This window comes from Lipophrys pholis (assembly GCF_963383615.2).
Source record: "Lipophrys pholis genome assembly, chromosome: 3".
Taxonomy (NCBI): domain Eukaryota; kingdom Metazoa; phylum Chordata; class Actinopteri; order Blenniiformes; family Blenniidae; genus Lipophrys; species Lipophrys pholis.
Genome location: NC_137627.1, coordinates 14,546,121 through 14,566,889, shown reverse-complemented (window position 1 = coordinate 14,566,889; position 20,769 = coordinate 14,546,121). Strand labels below are relative to the sequence as shown.

The window sequence follows — 20,769 nt, the reverse complement described above, 5'->3', positions numbered from 1 at the left end:
TTCAAACATTTAGCTTTACATCTGTGCTTGCTGCATGGTTTATGAATCAGAGCTCTGTGCCGCATCAGGGGGAGCCGTTATCTTGACTGGAACCAGCAGAGAGATAAACATGTCTGAATAATCAAGCAGTGTGAAACTTCTGCATGAGTTAGACAATAAAAACTGACAAAATGTTATTACTTCCCTTCATAACCCACCACAACCACATCCAAGCTATGATAGGGTTAAAGCCTGTTTTTCCTTCAAATCTCCCTTCATACTTTGCATCATAGATTAAACTAAGGTCTGTACACACTCATCAACCCCCCCCCCCCCCCCCCCCCCCTGTTGAAATGAAACTATTGCAGAGTTGCTGCAGATTTATTGACGGGACATTCACAGCACCACAAAGGACTGAGGTCTGTGACTGTAGAGGTCATTTGAGTCCATGAAGTCATTTTCATGTTCAACAAACCAATTTGTGATGATTCAAGCTTTGTGAAAAGGCTCATGAGTCTCCTGAAGTAGCCATCAACAATGGACACTGTGCTCAGAAAGAGAGGGGCACAGCAGGGGGCATAACTCACAGGAGATGGCCTGGCTCATTTGCTAGAGTGGGTCAGCTCACGATTTTTTAGCTTTGTGGTTGAATATCAACGTGTGCTTGGGTATGACACTGAACCCCAAGTTGCTCTCACATTGGTGTGCAAGCACCTGAAGTCACCTTCAGATTGGGAATTATGATACAGGTGAATGTGAGCAATTCGATACAGCACGATAAGAGTGCAGAAGCAGAAATTTTACGGAGGCATTTAAATGCTGCTTATATCTTCCACGGGGATCAAATTTCCACCATAAGAATGAAAGTCACTCCACAATTACACAAGCAGCTACCAAGCCCCGTCAAGCTTTTTAAAGACTCATCAAACCAGGAAATGTTTTTCAGTCTTCTATGGTCAAGTTTTTGTGAGCCAATGTTAATTATAACCTCCGCCCGGCTGTTCTTAGCGGACAGGAGTGGCATTTATTGAGCTCTCCTGTCCCAGACTCCCAAAACAAGTCGTCATTTTCAGTTGAACGCTGGAACCCCTAACATACTGTATCTTATAATCCTACTTGAGAATCATTTTTAAGCTTTAAATCAACCAAAATGGAACAAATGTTTCCTGTATTGGATTTCTGAAAAAGATTGGGTCCACACTATTAACGGCTACTGCCCCACTATATGGTATCTTATTTGCAAATAGCTGTAAATGTGATTTCTTACAAGCACCGTTTATTGACGAGTTATCTGCTTCATGTTCTCAGGAGGAATAGGACTATTGCCTTCGCTGTCATGTCACGTATGTGTCACCGACATGCACTGTAATGCGTCCTCTGCAGAAAAATACTCAAGACCATTGGACCAGCTGTCCCATTTAATTCATTTCCGTTTCCACTCATGTTCAAGTATCGAGCATAGTTTCTAGCCATACCTTTTCTTAAAAAAACAAAAAGTCATAATGGGTTTTTTGTGTGTGTTTGCTCTACTTCATTGTTTTTAAAAAACAAATAGTTCCTCTGTGATTTTAAACGTTTTAAAAATATTTACAGTGTAACAAAGTTCTGATGTGAAGTTTGGCAAAGCAAAATAACACATAGGCGTGAAAGATCCATAATGTCCCCCGATGACAACAGACCTGATGGCGTCTGCGAGTTTCGTAACTCCGATATATGATACAAGATCGTTCCCATACAAAAATAGGCCGCAGAAACAAGTTCTGTGCTGTGTGAAATCAATTTAACAAATCTGTACAATACATTTCAAAATAAACGGTATTCTATGGATCCGGCTTTTCAAGTAGGTGCTCATAGAAAATGTTCAGTACTCTGATAGAAAAGCTGACTTCAGCTCACAGCGGTGAACTTCTTCTCCACGCAGCAACGAAAAAGTGGAGGTGCAGAGTTTTACAGTTTCAAGTGTTCGACGAGGTTCTGTGGTTTGGGTTGCTTTTCTTTTTTTTTTTTTTTAAACAAACACTTCTCTCATCAACACTTCCCACTCTGAAAACATAATATAGGAGGTAATTTTCAGGTGAAGCCAACGACGACAGACAGGTTTAACCCTTTTCAGCCTGCCTTGCCAGTACAACTGCTTTCATGTGTGAATAACATCAAACTATTCTCGTATTTACACTGGATGAGATATTTTGAGAAAAGTTAAAACTTCAGCAAATATCAACAAAACTGTCACATAGATCATATTTGTCTGAGTTCTGGATTCTCCAGAACGGGTAGTTTAGGGAGCAGCGTCTTTAACTGTAGAGTGTCGGGGTAAAATTCAAACCACCATCATGGTAGCTTGGTTGACATGCTCATGCCTTACAATTACAATTATAGTCTTAAATAGTTCTAAAATGCAATAAGCAGCAGATATGAGTGACAAATGATAAATATCTTAAAGGTATGAGCAAAACAACTGATGGCGAAATACGATAAGTAACACAGCATATAAATGTGACTTTTAAATGGCAGCGAGACTGAAACATGAGTTTGAAAATAACATTAAAGCTGCATTTTAAACATCCTCCAGTTCATAATCACCTGCAGTTGTACATGGAGCAGGACAGACGCAGAAGTGTGGAGATACAACTCAGTCACCGTGTTAGGTTCTCTTGCTGCCCAGTCTCTTAAACACGCTGACAGCTGTAGCGTCCATCTGGGCGCTCACAGTGTCTCCTGCTCCTCCTGCTCCTCCTCCTCCTCCTGCTGCTGCTGCTGCTGCTCCTCCTCCTCCTCCTCCTGCCCCTGCTCCTCCTCCTGCAGCCCCGGTGCTGCTGCTCACCTTGGAGCTGGCGATCGTCGCCCTCTCCTGGGCTCGGGGCTTGCTGCTGGTCACCCTGTTGTCCTGCGTGTCTGCGGCTGGACACGACAAAGTGGTGCTTGAATGTGACGCGGGAAGCTTTCCCAGTCTGTGAAGAATACTAATCTTAGCAGGGGGGACGCCGTTGGGAGAAGAAGAGGAGGATGATGATGAGGTGGGAGTGTCGGAGGGAGGGAGCTTGAATTTGCCTCCCAGACGTCGCAGGGCGGTTGGTGCTGGTTTCGCGGCCGGCTCTTTCTTCTGCAATGGAGGAAGTTTCTTCAGGACCCCGGCGTACTGCAGAACGGAGCCTTCTCCGTCACTGTCGTCTTCATCATCCTCATCCTCATCCAAGTTTCCAGCCACGTTTCCTGCCTGCGGTTCATCTTCGCCCTCGACCTCTCTGTCGAGGCGACTGAACACTCCAGTTGGCTGAAAAACACAACATTCACATTAAAGAAATTCCATCTTTGTATTCACAATAAGGTGTGAAATTATAATCATAATAAGGTTTTACCTTATTATTGCTTGTTGTCGTGTCTGCCTTGGACTCAGCTCCGAGTCGTGCAAACACAGAGGTCCGTTTCAAACCTTTGGACAGCAGAAGAGAAAGAAAAGTTATTTACACAAGAATCTCAGTGACAGCTCGACTGTGATGAGTGTGCAACTTGGTCTGATTACTCATGGCAAGTAAACAACTTCCTCTCTCAACTTTCGTCTGATCAGGCAAGAAGACAGAGGAATATTCTAGCCTTTCTCCTGCTGTGCTCATCGCTTCATTTTGCTCATCTCCAAGGTTTTGTCCACAAGCAGCAGGCATTATGAAAACTGATAAAAGCGTAAATGAAGAACGAGCCAGTTACTCAGGGAAAATGATATTATTGTTTTAAAATGAGTCAAATGTGTTCAAAGTAAAGTCCAGCTCTGTCAAGTTTGAGAGAGAACGCATTAAAGGATGAAACAATCAACATTTTAATGAGTAGAAAAACTGAGGGGATTTAGGCCAGTGGTGAAAAACAAGCAAGAGTTTGACAGATAAAATGTCTGCTGGTGTGAGGAGAGGTTAAAGTATGAGAAAAGAGAAAGTTATTTTTCTGTTTAGCGTCACCCTAATGGGAATTAAGCTACAGAGTACTGAGCAGCTGAGATTGAGAATGGTTAAGGGCTTACGACGAGCCAGACCACTGGGTCAGGCCTACCTTTCTTGGCCTGCTGGGCCAGGATTCGACGGGTACGAGCTGTGGTGCCTTTGGGCATGTTGATGATATATTTTCCTTCCATCTCGGCCGTCACACGCCGGCTCTTCGCTGCTGGCAAACCGTTTCCCTCATCAGCTGGTTGACTTACGACTGACAAACACAGTGGTGGACACGAGAGGATGAAACACGGGGAGTCGATGACACTCCGTCGGTACAGGAAACAGAGGACCGGGGATGAGGGTTTGAAAAAAAAACCACTTCAGTGAATCTACCTGTTTTGCTGTTCTTGGTTGCTTGCACGTTGGACACAGTGACGGACAGGCGGTTGTCTTGTCGACGGGCTGGAGTGGCTGGTGGGGAGTCGTGGCTCAAGGCGTTGGCAATCATGCGAGTGGCAGCTGGGAGAATGAGGGAAATGTTCAGAAGCAGCGTTGAACCAGGCGAAATACAACCAGAGGTTGTTGAGGAGTCGCATACATCCCCATCTGATCCCATCTGGACTGGACCAGCAGCAAGGCAGCATCAGAACCAATCAATAGAGACTCTTCTGAGAAACACTGGGACGTGAACTCTGGTCGACTTTAGACTAACTTCTTCCTGGGTCTTCTCTGGCACACCCACAGTGTGGATTTGATGCTAAAGTTTCATTATCAGGAGGCATTTCTTTTTCAGGACAGGGTTTTGCTGCTCAGCTGAAGGTCACGGTGTGTGTTTTGTCTGTATCTTACTAAAACAGTGGACTTAGAGGTGGACAAATTAGAAACAGAGGTTGCTTTCATTCAACAACTGCATTTAATGTCTGTAATGTCAATTTTACTCTTCCCAATATTACAGAGTGAGCTGGACTGACCCCTACTTTTTCGGCAGGACTGTTCATACTCAGAGGAGAAGCTGTCGAACCACGCCCCCTCGCAGCAGCCACACGACTGTGAAGCGGCGTTTTAACTTTTCAACTGCACAGCTTATTTCTCGCCTCCAGTGCTTTCAGAAATGCATTTCTCTGAACTGTTTCAGTGATAAAAGAGAGTTTTGGTCCGAGTCGCGATGTTGGTCCGGTTTTAACTACAGGAGCTGACAGCTTTGAGTGATGCGTTCAGGTGCATCATGTAAGTATGCGTCCGACATGTGAACGAGCTGCGGGACTCATACAGTAGCCAGGTTACAAGCTAAATAGGATTAAGATATGACTGATGGTCATGAGCGAGCTGTGCAGCACATGGCAGTGCAGAAGTTTCGGCCCCCACATAGCTCAGCCATGACAGTTGGCACAGCTGAAACAAATTTCTTCAGCCAGAAGGAGCTGGCCGAAGGAAATGACGCCATTTTGTTCAGCAGGACCCCGCAGAGCCGAATTTTCTTCTTGTTCTTATGGAGTATGAATCGGCCTTAAGTCCACTGTGGATTTTGTCGACTAAAACTCTTATGATATTTAGTCAACGAAACTAGACTAAGACTAAAAAGGTTTCAGGTGACTAAACTAAGACTAAAACTAAATGGCGTGTTACTCAAAAGACTAAGACTAAATCAAAATTTGTTGTCAAAATTAACACCAATTTATTCAAGATGTACCTTCATCCAAATGTTTTAAATGGCCTTTTATTGTTTTTATTTTAAACACAGAGAAAAAAATACCACATAGGAACAAAAACAACTGCAACAGCTGAATCTCGTCTACTCTGTGAGTCACAGCAGGAGCTACGAGCAGCTCTAATTCGCTCGGCTAATTACTGCAGACAAACTATATTATAATACAAGTGATGAGTCATGATGCTGCTGGCTGATCTGGTTCAAGGGTCACTGTGCTGGTGGAGTGAATAACAAATAACAAACAACTAAATCAACTGGTCATGGCAATTATTGAAACACATAACTGCAATCTAAAGTACGAGACCTTCACCTCAGTCACAAAATCTGAACCCTAAATCTAAATAGTTTAAATCGACGAGCAAGCTTTAGCTGGAAAATATTATTTTGTTACTTACGAGTATTGGCAGTTCTTCTGAGCTCAGCTTGAACACTGGTCTGTCCTGAGGTGATGGCTTCTGTTGCCATTTTGCACATGTCCTGAGAATCACAAGGTGGTTAATGACATTTAAAGAGTTGTGTGGAAAATAGAATCAACAATATAGTCATTCATAAGAAGACAGTAAGCGTAATAAGATTTTTGTAACCGACAGAAATAATTAGATTTGATTTATCAGCTGATTAAACTTGACATCAAATTCTAAAATCAACACAAAAACAGCACAAGGACATTAACATCATATACTCAAGTGTTTGTATTTATCATAAACACAATAGTAACCATCATTATTGCTTTGGCCATGTAATATTGTGGAACCCTAGTTGAAAAGACTGTCAGGAATTTTTACATGCCTAAACTCAATACAATCTGTAACACTGCCACGGGAGAAATATTTATAATGTGACACATCTCTGAACTGTACAAGAAGCAAAACAGAGTCGACATTCAAATTCCAAATGCCTCACCTGCCTGTAGACCTGCTTGGCATGTTTGAGAATGGCAATGATGTCCCCAATAACTGTGATACCCAGGTCCATCATGATGTCTTTACTGAGGTCCATCAGCATGTTCTTCTGAATTCTGAACAAAACGTGAAGGAGAACACAGAGTACATGTGATCACAGTGTGGATGCGTGTGTATGAAGTCTAAAGTAAGCCACAGAGCAGAGCAGACTCTGTAGGACCGGGTGGGACAAATCATCCTGAGTATTCCTGCACTCCACCCCGGTCCTGGACCAGGTTGCCACAAACAGAGAGGACTGTTGCTGATCTTTTTCAGCAGGTATCCCACATGATGTCTGTCTTGTCAGCTGGTATCCCATGTGCACAGTCATGTGACTTTGTGAGTTGATCCTTTTGATCATTTAGCTATGAATTCATAGGGAGCAGGCCTGGATCACCACAAACAAGCAGGAGCAATATATTTCAGTCTGGAACCACACCGACCAAGTCCTGAAATATAATTACATTTTTTTTTTTTTTTTTTTTTAAATGGCCAGGATTGTGCCAGACCTGGTCTGGGACGAATAATACTTATCCGCTGACATTGCAAACAGAGCAGATCATGACAGATTTCTTGTACAAGACAAAAATTATTTATCACGATTGTTTGCAGCTTACTTATGTAAGCACACTTTTTAGGACGAATGAAATAAGAGGCTTAAATACCTGTTGTCCACAAAAGAAACTGCATATGTGACAGCAAGACCGGCTGGGATCCCCGCATCTTCAAAAAATTGAATCCACTCTGAGGTGGCTGCAAGAGGAAAGAAAAAGAGGTCGTTTTAATATTCATCACAATGACACTTTATTGAATTCAAAATCAAATCTGTGAATTTTCCTTGATGAAAGTCTACAATGTTTGACCAGTACTGAGGAGATACGCTTCTAATTTATCTTTTTCTTCTTTTTTTTTTAACATTTGTGCGAAATAGTTAATTGTGCAGCTTTTAAACACAGGAAAAGACAACTGTGATGCGACATTGGCTTTTCAGTATATCATAGTATATTTCAAAGAAACTGCTCTTTCATGAGCATCTACATTGTCAATGACATGAGCACAAACAGGATGATAGTAGATAAAGAAGAGACTCCCTACATTACCACTATGCACTGTGCGAACTCTTTAATAGACTGAAATGGGTCATATACTGAGGTTGTATATACACACATGGCTTTACACTCATCAAATACAAACCAAGCTTGTATTACTTATGTGAGTTACAAGCACTACTTCATTTGGAAAGGTGTTATTTATTCTTCTATTATGCTCTTATACGCCCATCCCTATGAGTGATGCAGTCAAGGTTAGACATAATCAGAAGTCACAAAAGCTAAAGGGTTAAGTTAGTATATATTTTTTAAACACTTAAAATGACTAAACGAGGCTCAAGCAACACACAGTCCCAGCTACTACCTGACATATCCGTAGTTTGAACGGTGGATGTGAGTATTTGTAACCCCTACAGTTACTCGGTGCACGATAGCCGCCTGAAACAGGCAGACTACAGTGGGAACACGGCCTGACTCGAAAGGCCGGTGGGAGACGCAAACAGGACGAGACAGCAGAATGCTGAGGTCTAACACATGCTGACCAGGAGCAGCTGGAGGTTATTTATAACCGCGGTGATGAAGCGTCTTGTGGCTGCAGTCACAGATCGTGGGTGAAGGGAGCACAGCAGCTGCCAGAACAATGGCTCATCCCAATGAGCCCTGACACCGAGCAGACCAAACTCACACCGTGGATAAACCCTCACACGACTCACGAGTCAGCGACAAGCACCGTGCGACAGAGACAACTGAGAAACCGAACGCGCGCCTTCTAAACCGTTGTCATTGAAGTACTGAAAGCACACCAACGAAATGCTTGTGTTAGCATTCCGTGTTAGCATCATCTGGACGGTTGTGCTGAAGCAAAGAGCGATATCGGTCTGCCGCTTCGCCGGCTGCGACCACAAACCGGCTCATAAAGCAAAGAGGCGTGCGGAAACGTTACAAGAACAATATCTGATGCAGAACATGCGTGTTGTTCCGGAAAAGGAGCCGCGGTAAGGATTTCTCTTCGGGCCTTGACGCTCTCACCTGTTGTCACGGACGCCATGTTTACAACGAACGTGTGCCGACGTCACCGCATGCGCACAACTTGATGCGCGCACATGACGTAATATCTTAAGATGCAAAACTGTAAAGGTACATATCGATGAGTCCCTCCTTTCTCCTTTCCTGTCTACTTTACCACGGGGTTAAGGAAAGATGTTAGGAGTGTTCCGAAAGGGGTTAGAGAAAGGCCATGACGTTGTTGTGACCATAGATATAAACACGTGGATAACGACTTAATAATAACGCGACAGCGGCGCAGGTTAGTAACGTCACCGTGGTGAAGAAATGGACTACAAAAAGCGCATTTATAGCATTTTCCCCTGTGCCTTTAACTACTGATACAATGTTAAATATCACAAAGTTGGAATTGAAGTGAAAGGAAAAGAGGCCATCAGGTCAATAAATAACCAATGCAAACTGAGAATAGGCTACACAAAAAAATACTTTACTGTCTTTATTTTACAACATCCACATAACATTCATAGTTGGATTTGGTTTTTAGATTGTTTAAAGTTGTTCAAGGCATATTAGTGCGTTGAACAACTTTAAACAATCTAAAACTCATATCCAACTATGAATGTTATGTGGATGTTCAAGGGATATTAGTGCAGTGGTAACTTAACATGATCTGCATTGAGTCATCGTGAGTTTCCCTGAATGAGCGGGTCCCTTTAAATGATGTCTCCGCAAGTAATTGTGGGGCAGCATGATCTCATCTCCTTTTTTTTTTTTTAAATCTCGTCTCCTTTGATAAAGGATGCATCAGTGTTTCCTATGCTAAAGGAGGGTCTAACGGAAGCATTGAGCCTTCTTTTCTTAGTTTATTGAGAATTCGGACGTTCCTTATCATGGCTGCCACTTTAACACTTCTGAAGTTAAGGGAAAGTAGATAGGAAAGGAGATAGGAGGGACTATTCGGATGTACATTCACTGTTACCATTTCAAAAATAAAAAGAACAACACCTTGGATAAAGCCTTTAATGAAAATAAAAAATGAGGAACAAACAAATAAACAAGCATTGAGATCCTAATGTTACGTGTTTTGTTTGGTATCTTTGTTTTATATTTTCATGTATGGTTTCTCAAACCCAATGTCATTATCTTTGTCGTTTTTTTAGTCCTTAATATTTAAAAAAAAAAAAAGTTTTTTATTGCATTTGTTCTTTTTACTTTTCTGTAACAAAATAAGGGAACAACGTCCTCTGGAGTTTTTATTCTTGGCCGCTAGAGAGCGACACAGACTGCTATGCAACTTTCCCAACTTCCTCCTAAAAGAAACTAAACTGCAGAAACTGCAGAAACTGCCTTCAATGAAAGCACAATAAACGTGTTTCCTGTGCAGCGTAAAGGTGAGGATTCCTTTTAGACACTTCCCATCATTTGCTTTGACTACCTAAATGTTATATTCTTAAATCTGAATGTATGGGCGTGAAACTCACACAAAGGATTTAACAATATCGTCCATCGATTACAAAGCACTTGAAAAGACTAAATGATAGGAAAGAAAGAAAGAAAGAAAGAAAGAAAGAAAGAAAGAAAGAAAGAAAGAAAGAAAGAAAGAAAGAAAGAAAGAAAGAAAGAAAGAACTTGTCAAGAATATTCATATACACACACACACAGACACACTCAGTAACATGCAAATATTTCCTATGGAAATGTATTGGTGTTATGTAATTTATTTATGACATGCTAAATTATTATCAGTTGTTGTTAGTTTTTATTTTTACCTACTTACTTACTTACTTACTTGTCTATTTATAATGAAAGGACTAGTTTGTTCGACAGATTTATGACTACTTACACGATCACTGACTAATTAATGTTTACCTGCAAATCACAGTGTTTTCTTATATAAATCAAGTATTGTACGTTACAAAGTATTGAAGTTTTTCAATAAGGGATAAAGTATTATGGCAGGATAATGCAACAGTGACCCTCGGACCCACAAGCAGCCATAATAAAATGCACTTCAGGAGACTTTGACTTTTTATATAAAGCCCTGCGACTGTCAGACATGTCCTACTCATAGTCTGTTCATTTTTATTGTATGTATGATTGATTCCCATTTTATTAGGATTTCTTATAATTAGAAAGCCCCTTCACTCCCCAGTTTCTCCTTTGCTGCCTCACAAATTTAATTGACATCTATTAACAATATAAATTATGATTATAAAACCTGCATACTAATTACAGTAATGATTAAAAACCAGTAAATACACACACACACACACACACCTCTAACAAGTACAGTAACAAACAAGAGCCATGTACTTTATAATATGTTTATTTATTTCTTCACAACTTGGAAATGAATGACATTTGGTCCAACCATGTTAAAGGAGACAGCTCACCCAGCTTTTGCAGTCTAGAAACTTAAAAGAAAGATGCTTTATCTTGTAAATTATTTACCATCGCAAGAAAGGGCCAAGGGCTGGACTACGGTCACAGAGCATTCAAAGTGCAGGGACTACAAAAGCAGTACAGCAAATAATGCCATACATTTGGTCGTCTTCAAGATAGCAACAAACGGGAACAGATTTATTTAAGAAAATAAGTAAACAGAATCTCATAGCAATGTACAGAAAACTATTAAATCTTTTGATTATGTGCTATGCAATTTTAACCTTTTAAATCAGAGCATCACACATGTTTGGAAACTCTGATCTGTGTTAATTTACATCTTGTGTTCAAGTTTATTTGGCCCGTTCATTTGTGTCGTATTAAATTCATGAGCTCATCTAACAAAAATATCACCTAAGTCTGAAGATGTTGTAGCCTTTGCTCCCTGAAGATGAAATACAGAGTGAATCTTTCACAAAAAATGAAATATTGATAAAAGGAATGAGCAATGATTTTCTGAAATGAAGGAGCCTTGTTAGTTATAATGCATCATCAATAAATGAAAAAATATATATTTTCACGTTTTTTGCAGTTTATATCATGAAGATTGTCTCAAAACTAAATATGATTTTGCACATTAAGGATAACTTTTAATACTGTAACAAAAGTTGATAGTTAAAGCAATACAGCATCACACTTGACATATCGTAGCAGTCAGTTGGATCACTTCATGATTTGCTACATTATGTTCATCCAAGAGGATAGTAGGTATTGCATTTTATAACAGGGATAATATGAAGTTAGAGTGCATACGGGACTTGTGGAAAAATAGATGTACATAGCAACATTTACGTCATCGTCATAGAAAAATAGGAAAGCTCTTGTTCAGTTAATGATATTGTAGCCATTGTACAGTACAGGTAGATGCAAGCAGGTTCTCTGGAGCTCAACCTTTCTGCTTTCCCATCTTTGTACCCTTCTCCAGCTCACTATCAACATATTTGTGATTGTAACCTTACAAATAACAGAGGCAAATTCTGACAATTTTCAATTCAACCCAAAACCCAAAGCAAAGGAATCAGATGAAAGTGTCTAATATGTTGTGTTGTGATTGGGGGGGTGGGGGGGGGGGGGGGGGGGGGGGGGGGGGGTCTGGAGGGGGGGTACAATACACAGCCCCCCTGACATCTGTTTATCACACTTAAGTAGCAGAGAGATATAATAAACCATGGATAAACTCACAGAGTGATTACTGAGTCCACAGAGCTTCAGCTGCTGGGGATTCACTGTCATTGACTTTCATTCAAAATAAAACATCCTGCAGAGGCAAGCAGCTATTTCATGTGTCTGCAACTTCAGTAATGACACCCTGTGGCCTTCCGTTGTCTAGCAAGAAACTGCCTCAAACATATAGCCTAAGATAGCACCACAAAAACCTATGTACATGAGAACTATTGAATATGTTTTATGCTCATTCTGACAACAGAACATATTCTCATCACATTTGCATTTGGAGAGAAATCAGAAGGCATCTCCAACATCGTTACAAACACAGTCCATTTTCTTTTAAAAAAATAAATGAGGTCTGTCCTTTTTCTGACTGCCAAGAGCCACATGTGCACAAACAATTATGCCATTCATCTAGCAATTGTTTTGCTCATTTGTATGTTTATTAGTTGAAAATAAAGCTTTTTTTCCCCCCAGCAAATACAATCACAAGATTTTTTTTTTTTTTCAAATAGCCAGACAACATTTTTTTAAACTACAGGAATAGATAAATGTTAACACCGTAATGTCCATCAATCAAGGCAAAAACTGTAGTTATCCTTCAAATACATACTTCTGCAATAGTCGATTTTATGGAGTGATATGTTTACACTGGACTGGAATACATACTGAGTATGAAATACTTTGTCCATAGAATCAAACAGTTAGGTCATTGTGTTGTTGTCTGAACACTTACACTTTTAATATGTGTAATGACATTTAATAACACTTGTAATAATTTCTAATTTTGCGCAAAAGGTCAAGTGGCATTAAGGTGTCAGTAGCTTTGGGACAGACCTCACAGAGAACAAACAAAACAAAGGAGTTACCACAACCTTCTAACATCATCAGTTATAAACAAACATTAACGTAACTTGGATAGTGCTTTATATTGTCTATAAAACATAAATACATGTTACCAGAGGCAGTGACATCGTGCTTCATGTGGAGGGACAGGGTAGTACTTTAAACATATTTATTTTTTATAATATATATATATTGATATATATATATATATATATATATATATATTGATATATTTATATATTTTGGCTCTTTTAGAAAAATATTAACTTTAACATTTCATTGTACTCTTCAATGACAAAAATATCCCATTTAGATGTGCTGACATTCATACTTTACAATCATTTTACATACACTTACATATATCTGTAACCTGTATATATGCATATGTATAGAGACTTATTAGTTTTTTGTTTTTTTTGTAGTGCACAACATGCCTCAAAATTTGTCAAATGAAAATACAATAAAATAATGAAACAATTGTTACAAACAAAAATAATAGTAACAGTTATGAGGAAATATCCCGATTAAAAAACAAAACAAAACAATATAACAAGTAAAGGCAACAGTACAAGAGAAAGCAGAGGTCAATGCAAAAACAATAAGACACACATATGAACATAAACATTAAAATATACAACAGTTCTCACTCAAACATACAGGAAAAACAAATCTTACAAATTCACAGGCGTAGAAAGGACGCGCTCGCCACAACATCACCACATGTTCTCCTCTTTTGTTTCCTGGTCTTGTTTTTGTGCTCACTTGCCACATCAACCTCCATAAAGAAAGAAATAAACGGGCCAGGTGCCTCGGAGTGGACCCACTCACAATAAAAGCACCCCCACCTCATCTCCTCAGAGAGAATGGGGGAGGTACAGAGACCACCGTGCCCAAGGTTTAGAGGTTGTCTGAATCACTAGTAAAAAAAACAAAACACACCTCTCTCCTCTAAATAAAGGCATTGGTTCACATGTGATTGATTCTGAGCAGAACTCTGAGCTGGTGCATTGCAGCAAATCTTCTGTATCTTCAGTTCAGACCCTTGAACGCAATGGCTGAATGTCCACATGTAGGCCAATGGTGATGAGGCTTTGTGGTATGGAGGTGTTTTTACTGAGGTTGACCTTCCACACATTTGGCAAAGCAGAACGTGTTTTCTTCTTCCTCCTTTTTTTTCTGTGTTTTTTTTTTTTTTTTTTTTTTGTTTGGTTGTTTGTTTTCAACATTTGGCTCCGCTTCGTTTTTAATGTTTGTTCCCACAAATGGATGATCAGGGTGAACATCATCCTCGCTTCAGGCTCTGTCAAAGTCACTCCTTGTCGCTTGCACTTTCTTTCTCTCTCAATTCCAGATTAGTCTCTCTCCATTTTTCGCTTTTAACCAGCCTCACAGCAGATGTGTCATATCTTCATTGTGTGAACAACATGAAAAATGGCTCAGCAGAAGACAGTGGCATCCATCTTGCATTTTGTGTTCATTGATTATGCATCTATGTGCGTGTTAAACGTGTTTAGCTGCTATTCACTGTAAGGACTCGAGCAATGTGCTCCAATAAAGAGTTCTTCTGTTTGGATGGGGTTGCAGCCATGTCCTTGTATGACAGAGGGCTAAAGGGTATGTTAGTTGGGTCGGCTTTCACTCAAGGTCCCAGGGGCTGGAGGGGGTCTTCGGGCTCTCGGGGGTCGAAGACTTCAAAGAGAGGGAGAAACAGAAGAGACAGAAGAGGAGAAAACAAAGATGGGCAGAGATGGGTCGCAAGGCAGGTAGGCAGACGGCAGAAGATTTATTTTATAACGAGAGGAGAAAGCACAAGATTTAGTGGATTCTGTGATACCCAGATCCTCCCTTGTCAAGTCCAAGCAGCAAATGAAGAAGCAGATTGAAGTCGAGCGGATGAGGAGTTAGAGGTGAGCGCGAGATCAGCAGTCTGTCTCCCACAAGAAAAAAAACCTGAAAAAAGTGTCCTTTGTCCCTTTTTCAGATCTACACAAATACATTCAGCAAGAGGAAGGAGGAGGAAAAGGATGGAAAGGGATGAAAACAAGAGCACTGGAACGGGGGCAACCGACAGAGGGAACAAGGTAGGGGCACTTGTGCTTGATGGAGTGTAATGTGAGTATTTCATATCTCACTCAATGAGAGGATGAGAAAGATAGAGTTCATTGTCAATTCATTGGTCAATTCAAAGCACTTAAGATTTGCAACATGGACTTGGTTTTGTAATTCACTGTCCAGCTGCACAAGCTCTGCCCAATACAAAATGAGAATTTGTTCATCATTGAAGCTCAATCTTAAAGGTCACACCTATAGTGCAACTATTTGTATGGCTCTTAGTTAAAATCCTTTTCAAAATGTGTAAACTTTGACCCAATCAGTCACAAATGATTGGGAGTATTACTTGTCTCAGCCTCTACTTCCAGCGAGCGTAATTTGTGTGCGTGTTAATATGTGTATGCGTGTGTCTGTCGGTCAGTCAGAGTGCCAGCAGTGAAGGCGAGTTCAGGGAATCAGATGACTGCTCGCTACTGCTGTTCCGCTGGTTGGCACTGACCCCGCAGGCTCCCTCTGGGTAGGTGAACACAAATGAAGATGTGTATGAGGCGTTGTAGCTGCCAATGGCCGCATCGTCATGGTTAACACCACCACCACTGTCGCTGGCCATGAGGCATGGCCCACCAGGTGCCGGCTCACCATAGAAAGAACTAGAAAACTCTACCTCCTGCATTATCCCTGGCTGAGGCTGCGGCTGGACTTGCTGCTGCTGAAGCGGTGGCTGGGACTGTGTGGAGGCCGGGTGGGCTGTGTACGCAGGAGGCAGATAGAAAGAGTCTTCTTTCACAGTCAAGCCCACAATGGAGACGGGAGGTTGTAAGGTCTGTGGAGGGAGCTGAGACTGCACTGGAGGGAGCTGCACTGCGCCATGCTGGGCCTGGTCTTGGTACTGGATCTTGCAGTTTGGCTGATGGGCAACCAGGACAAACTCCAGTCGCTCTTTCTCCTTCTGCAGCTCCGATATCTCCGCCTCCAGCTCGGCCTTTTCCTCTTCCAGTACGTCTGTCTCCTGTGGGCCGGTACAGAAGATGAAGGAAACATGAGGAAACGTGGGTGAAACAAGCAAAGGAAGACAAAAGTTGTGCTTCAGAAAGCGAAGCGAATAGGAGCGTTCGCCAGATTAAGCTTCCACTTCAGTGTTTGTGGAGGTGGATTTATCCATCCCAGCAGAAATCCTGCCCTCCCCAGAAGTTAGATTTACAAGGTGCCTCATGGAATTTCTCTTTAATTAGGGCATAAATACAATATGTACAATAGTCCCTCTTGAGACTGTCATCACCACCGCTAAACACTCATGACCATAGGCTTCTCTTTCACATACACATGCAAACATTTATTAGCACCCTCTAATGCTATTGGAGGTAACATAAAGTCTGTAATTATGACCATCAATCATTTTGACAGCTGAAACAGGTTCCAAGCTTACCGACTGCAGTCTGTCTGTGAGTTCCCGTCTGCGGTTTCTGCATTTGGCAGCAGCCAGCTTGTTTCTCTCCCGACGAACTCGCCTCTTTTCCTCCTCCTCAGGTGTTAGCTGCGAGGAAGAAAAACAGACATGTGTTAGGATAAAAATATTTTTTGGGTTCTTGAAAACGTACTTTCATCCATCCATCAGTGGTAGATACTTTATGAGGACAGCTAGTGTCACCACAGCAACGAATGTTGTCTGGGGCTTTTTTTTTTTTATCTCTTTTTGAAAATATTTGTATGTGTTTTATGAAGCTTACAAGTAATTTTAATAGATTATTTTAAATAAATCAAGCTGTAGTTGGCAGACAGGTCTAGAAGTTGTTATAACCCTTCCCACGTTAGATTGTCTTGATTCCAGCAAATCATTTTCCTACACCAGATGTGCAACATGCAAAGATCAACACACAAACCGCCCAAGCACACAAACTTACTAACACACCAACATCTCCATCTTCACTCACAGACTCGTCTCGTGTACGGCGGCTGCGGGTTCTGGATTGACGGATTGGACCGGGAGCTGGTCCTGGAGTGTCTGAACTTGGTGGGGTGAATCCAGACCCCGAGGTATAACTCGGGCCTGGCATGTCATATGGGTCAACCAGTGACACTGGCTGTGTCATAGTTGTGGTCCCAGTGGAGCCGCTCTGTCCAGAGGCCTGAGAGGAGATAAGAGTCGGCTGCACCATCCACTGCAGGTCCTGGCTGGTGGTGATGGCGGTGACGGTAGGCACGAATGATCCGGGCATCTCACCTCCAACACTGGTCCCTGGCCCGCTGCCCGCAATGCTCAAGCCAGCACCTGCTGACGCACACTCCTACACAGGAAATACAAAGTTTTCATGAGCATTTAAAACCAATGGGGACAATGAATATACTCTATGTACCCTGTATATATTTAGGTTGAGTAAGATGTTTCTTCAAAGTTACTCAGACGTCACAAGCAATGAGGAAAACCTAAGAATCCTAGAATCTGAAGAACAATTAAGGCAAAGTTACCAAAAATTAGCTTTGGTAGTGTGTTTTAAGCTTAGCCTGTATGCTCTGGAGTATAAATGATCAACTCTGATCATTGTCAGTGCCACAAAAATATCCTTAGTATCAGAGGGTCAAGTTGTGACTGACACATACTAGTGGGGTTATGATAACTCATCAAACTGAAAGGACTAACTGCATGTCTCTGATTTTACCCCCCAGGCATTACCTTTGATATTTCTTACATTGAAATTGACAAATGAATAGTAATTTTAAATAATTTCAATGGATACCTGATTGAAATTTTCTGTAAATGACTACCATTCCATCATTACCAGTGAAACCAGTCATTTTGAATTTTTTTTAATTGGCTTATGACTCAAAAGGGAAGAGTTTGCACTTAATGAGATTGCACACAATGTCGTTGTTCTTTTGGCACTATGACAATAACATTCTGATTCTGACGTGGCCAACAGTTGAAAACATTGTTGGAAAAAAGGTGAATAGTCTGGTGAAAGAGTTGGCTGTACATTGAGTTCTTACTATGACTGTCGGTTTTAAATCAGCTTTCCTTACTATACGTATTCGGTGTATAAACTCTAAAGAAAAAATAAGCATTTTGAAAGCACAAATCAATCGTCTGCCGGTTGCTTTTGGAAACGGGGAGGTCCGTCGACTGTCATTAATATTCATTAAAAGTGTGCCGGGACAGTGGAGCAGGCGGATCTGAAAGTTGCGGCCTCCACCAATCGTCTCTCTCCGTGAGCGTCTCCCCCTCCTTCTTGCCTCCTCCCCTGTCCCACCCCCGGTGTTCCCCTTGGCAACGCGACGTAGCGCTCCAAAATAGAACACGCATTTACGTCACGGCGTGGAGAGAGCGCAGCGCGTGGAAGGAGGAGAAGCGGGGCTTCGGCGGTGACGTAGGAGGTTCCAGCAGCTCCCGGTCCTCCGTTCGGCGGCGTGCTGGAAACCGAGCACGCCGCCGCTGCCGGAGATACTACCGCTGCAGCTCCCTCCCGGTACAGTTATACAGAATCAGAGTTTAGCACAGTGGCACACATATGCTTGACAGAGGGGCTGCGGTAATAATCAAAATATAAAAACACATGAAGACTATATCTAAGATATTTTAGGGTTACTTCCTTGCTATTTGTATTCTCTTTATAAAAGCGATTTATTTATTTTTAGGTAAATGTAAAAATGTGACAAATTGGTCAATTTTAGGGTATTATATAGCTTTTGGAAAGTAAATCATCTAATTATTTTGGTAGTGATTGTTCACCCTCACAATGGTGTAAATAGGTCCAGGTGAAAGAAGCACCCCCACATCAGACCGGTGACATTTCTGACGGATTAGTTGACTGCATGGCGTAATAGTTGATCTCCAAACTCACCTGCGGAGCACTGGTGGTCGGCGGGCTCCCGAAGGAGTCCACGGACGAGAGATACTGCGACTCAATGGAGGGGGACGAGCTTCCTCGGGATCCACTATCGGGGTCGCCGGGAAACCCTTGGTACATCTCCCCGGGGGGACCGAAGGAGAACTGGACACCTGCAGTGACCGGAGAGAGCGCGGTGTCGCCTGCAGCGGCAGGGCACGGCGCGCACAACTAGGTTATTAAAGAGGACTGCAAGGAGAAAACCACTGTTATATAGGTAGATCGGAAACATGAAACTGTTGTCCTGATAATCGGAGTGGGGGAAAAAAATACCGCAGCTCGTTACATTGGCCGTCTCGTGTTCGGCAGAAACGGACATTTCCTACTTATTTTTCCGCGGCGATCTATTTCCTTGTAATTCCGCCTAAATGCACCATAACGTGCCGATAAAGTCATTTCCTTCTTACCTTTGTTAATCGTTGTATTATTCCCCGGCGAGATGCTCTTGGTTTCTTTCCAAAAAAGTTGCATGAAGAAGCTTAATCCAGTTTCCCCGCGTTGACGGGGGAAAACGTCCCGGTTCAATCGGTGAAAAAAGTGTCCGCTATCTTTTTAATCCTCCGAGTTTCTTTTCCTCCCTTTATCCGCTTCAAGCGACCGGTTATAGATCCATAAAGTCCGCTGCCGGTGCGCCGGAGGACGTTCGCTGGGCTTACGGTGCACAGTAGCAAATCTGGTCCTATGAATGAAGCCATGACTACAACCAAGGCATTTCTAGCCTCGGAGTTCCGCTGACGTACTTGCCCATATTTGGTATAATGTTGTGTTTGGTATCCTTGGTGACGTTGAGGGATTCCCTCTCCCACAGAAAAGGACCAGAAGCTCACCTCGCCGACGGATAATAATAGACCTTTTTTTTTTTTTTGTATTATCAAAAGCACGAGATATTTCTCACCGTCTGACAATTTTAGAAAGGAAATTTTAAGAAACGTCGGTGAGATAAATATGGAAAGTATCTATTTATGACTATGTTTGCGTATGAGAGTGGAACATTTATGGGCACTTGTTGTGAAGAATACATTTAATATTCCAAAAGATATTTGTCCTGTAATCCGGTGACGATTGTCACATATTTTATCTTGGTGAAATCAATGACATATAGACCTTATGATCATTTTAGTTATCTTGTTAAGTTCTTGAAGACAATATGTTAAAAAGTATTTTACAGCAATTTACTTGACATTAATTTCATATGTAAAAAAAAAACAAAAGTAAACGGGAAAATACCTTCAGATATATAATGAATCCTTTATTGCACTGAGGTATGTGTTTCACAAGGACGGAATCCCGTCAACATGAGAGGGAAATCCTCCAGAAAAGTTTCTCAGGACACGCCCTCGGGACTCCTCCGTGCCTCCGAGCTTAACGTTTAACGAGAGGAAAGCCTCCTTTTCATCCATGCCTGAACACTCCCTGGATATCATGCCAAGTTTGAGAAGTACCTTTCGAAATGTTTATGCGCTGCACCCCATCTTTCATGTTTTTTTTTTTTTTGTCGTTTTTTTTTTTTTTTTTTTTAACGTGGGCGAAATTCCGAGGATATACAGTTTGGCACACACCTTCCAAACATGAACAAATAAAATAAAGCAAACATCGAGTGGCAAACAGCAGTTTGGTTGTGACATGGACAGTGGGCAGCAGTGACGGAAATGGGTTCCTGTCATTGCAAACATCACCCGAAGGAGCACAAAGTGAATCATTATTACAGCATTCATTTGTCCACCAGTGGGAATGTATCAGGTGGGAGGCTGCATGGCTTCTCTGCCTGGGAGAGAGAAG

The 20,769-nt window shown here is 41.7% G+C and overlaps 2 protein-coding genes across 12 annotated transcripts; both read right to left on the bottom strand.

Annotated features, from left to right (window-relative positions):
• Window positions 1-1,951: 1,951 nt before the first annotated feature.
• cUnh19orf47 (chromosome Un C19orf47 homolog) lies at window positions 1,952-8,871 on the bottom strand. Of its 2 annotated transcripts, XM_080459014.1 has the most exons (8): window positions 8,627-8,871; window positions 7,214-7,301; window positions 6,511-6,625; window positions 6,003-6,084; window positions 4,293-4,418; window positions 4,021-4,170; window positions 3,339-3,412; window positions 1,952-3,253 (listed from the first exon to the last, which is right to left on the bottom strand). In XM_080459014.1, the coding sequence occupies exons 1-8, from the start codon at window positions 8,643-8,645 to the stop codon at window positions 2,624-2,626; spliced, it is 1,284 nt and encodes a 427-aa protein (XP_080315140.1). In that variant the 5' UTR covers window positions 8,646-8,871; the 3' UTR covers window positions 1,952-2,623. The 2 variants fall into 2 exon arrangements, with proteins under 2 accessions (XP_080315140.1, XP_080315141.1); XM_080459015.1 differs by lacking the exon at window positions 4,021-4,170 and having other exon boundaries at window positions 8,627-8,656.
• A 5,406-nt stretch (window positions 8,872-14,277) lies between these two features.
• fosb (FBJ murine osteosarcoma viral oncogene homolog B) lies at window positions 14,278-19,691 on the bottom strand. Of its 10 annotated transcripts, none has more exons than XM_080459908.1 (6): window positions 19,398-19,691; window positions 18,946-19,103; window positions 17,011-17,394; window positions 16,536-16,643; window positions 15,774-16,118; window positions 14,278-15,622 (listed from the first exon to the last, which is right to left on the bottom strand). In XM_080459908.1, the coding sequence occupies exons 1-6, from the start codon at window positions 19,459-19,461 to the stop codon at window positions 15,557-15,559; spliced, it is 1,125 nt and encodes a 374-aa protein (XP_080316034.1). In that variant the 5' UTR covers window positions 19,462-19,691; the 3' UTR covers window positions 14,278-15,556. The 10 variants fall into 10 exon arrangements, with proteins under 10 accessions (XP_080316034.1, XP_080316029.1, XP_080316031.1 ...); XM_080459903.1 differs by having other exon boundaries at window positions 15,749-16,118; window positions 18,946-19,133; window positions 19,398-19,677; XM_080459905.1 differs by having other exon boundaries at window positions 18,946-19,133; window positions 19,398-19,677.
• Between the last annotated feature and the right edge of the window lie 1,078 nt (window positions 19,692-20,769).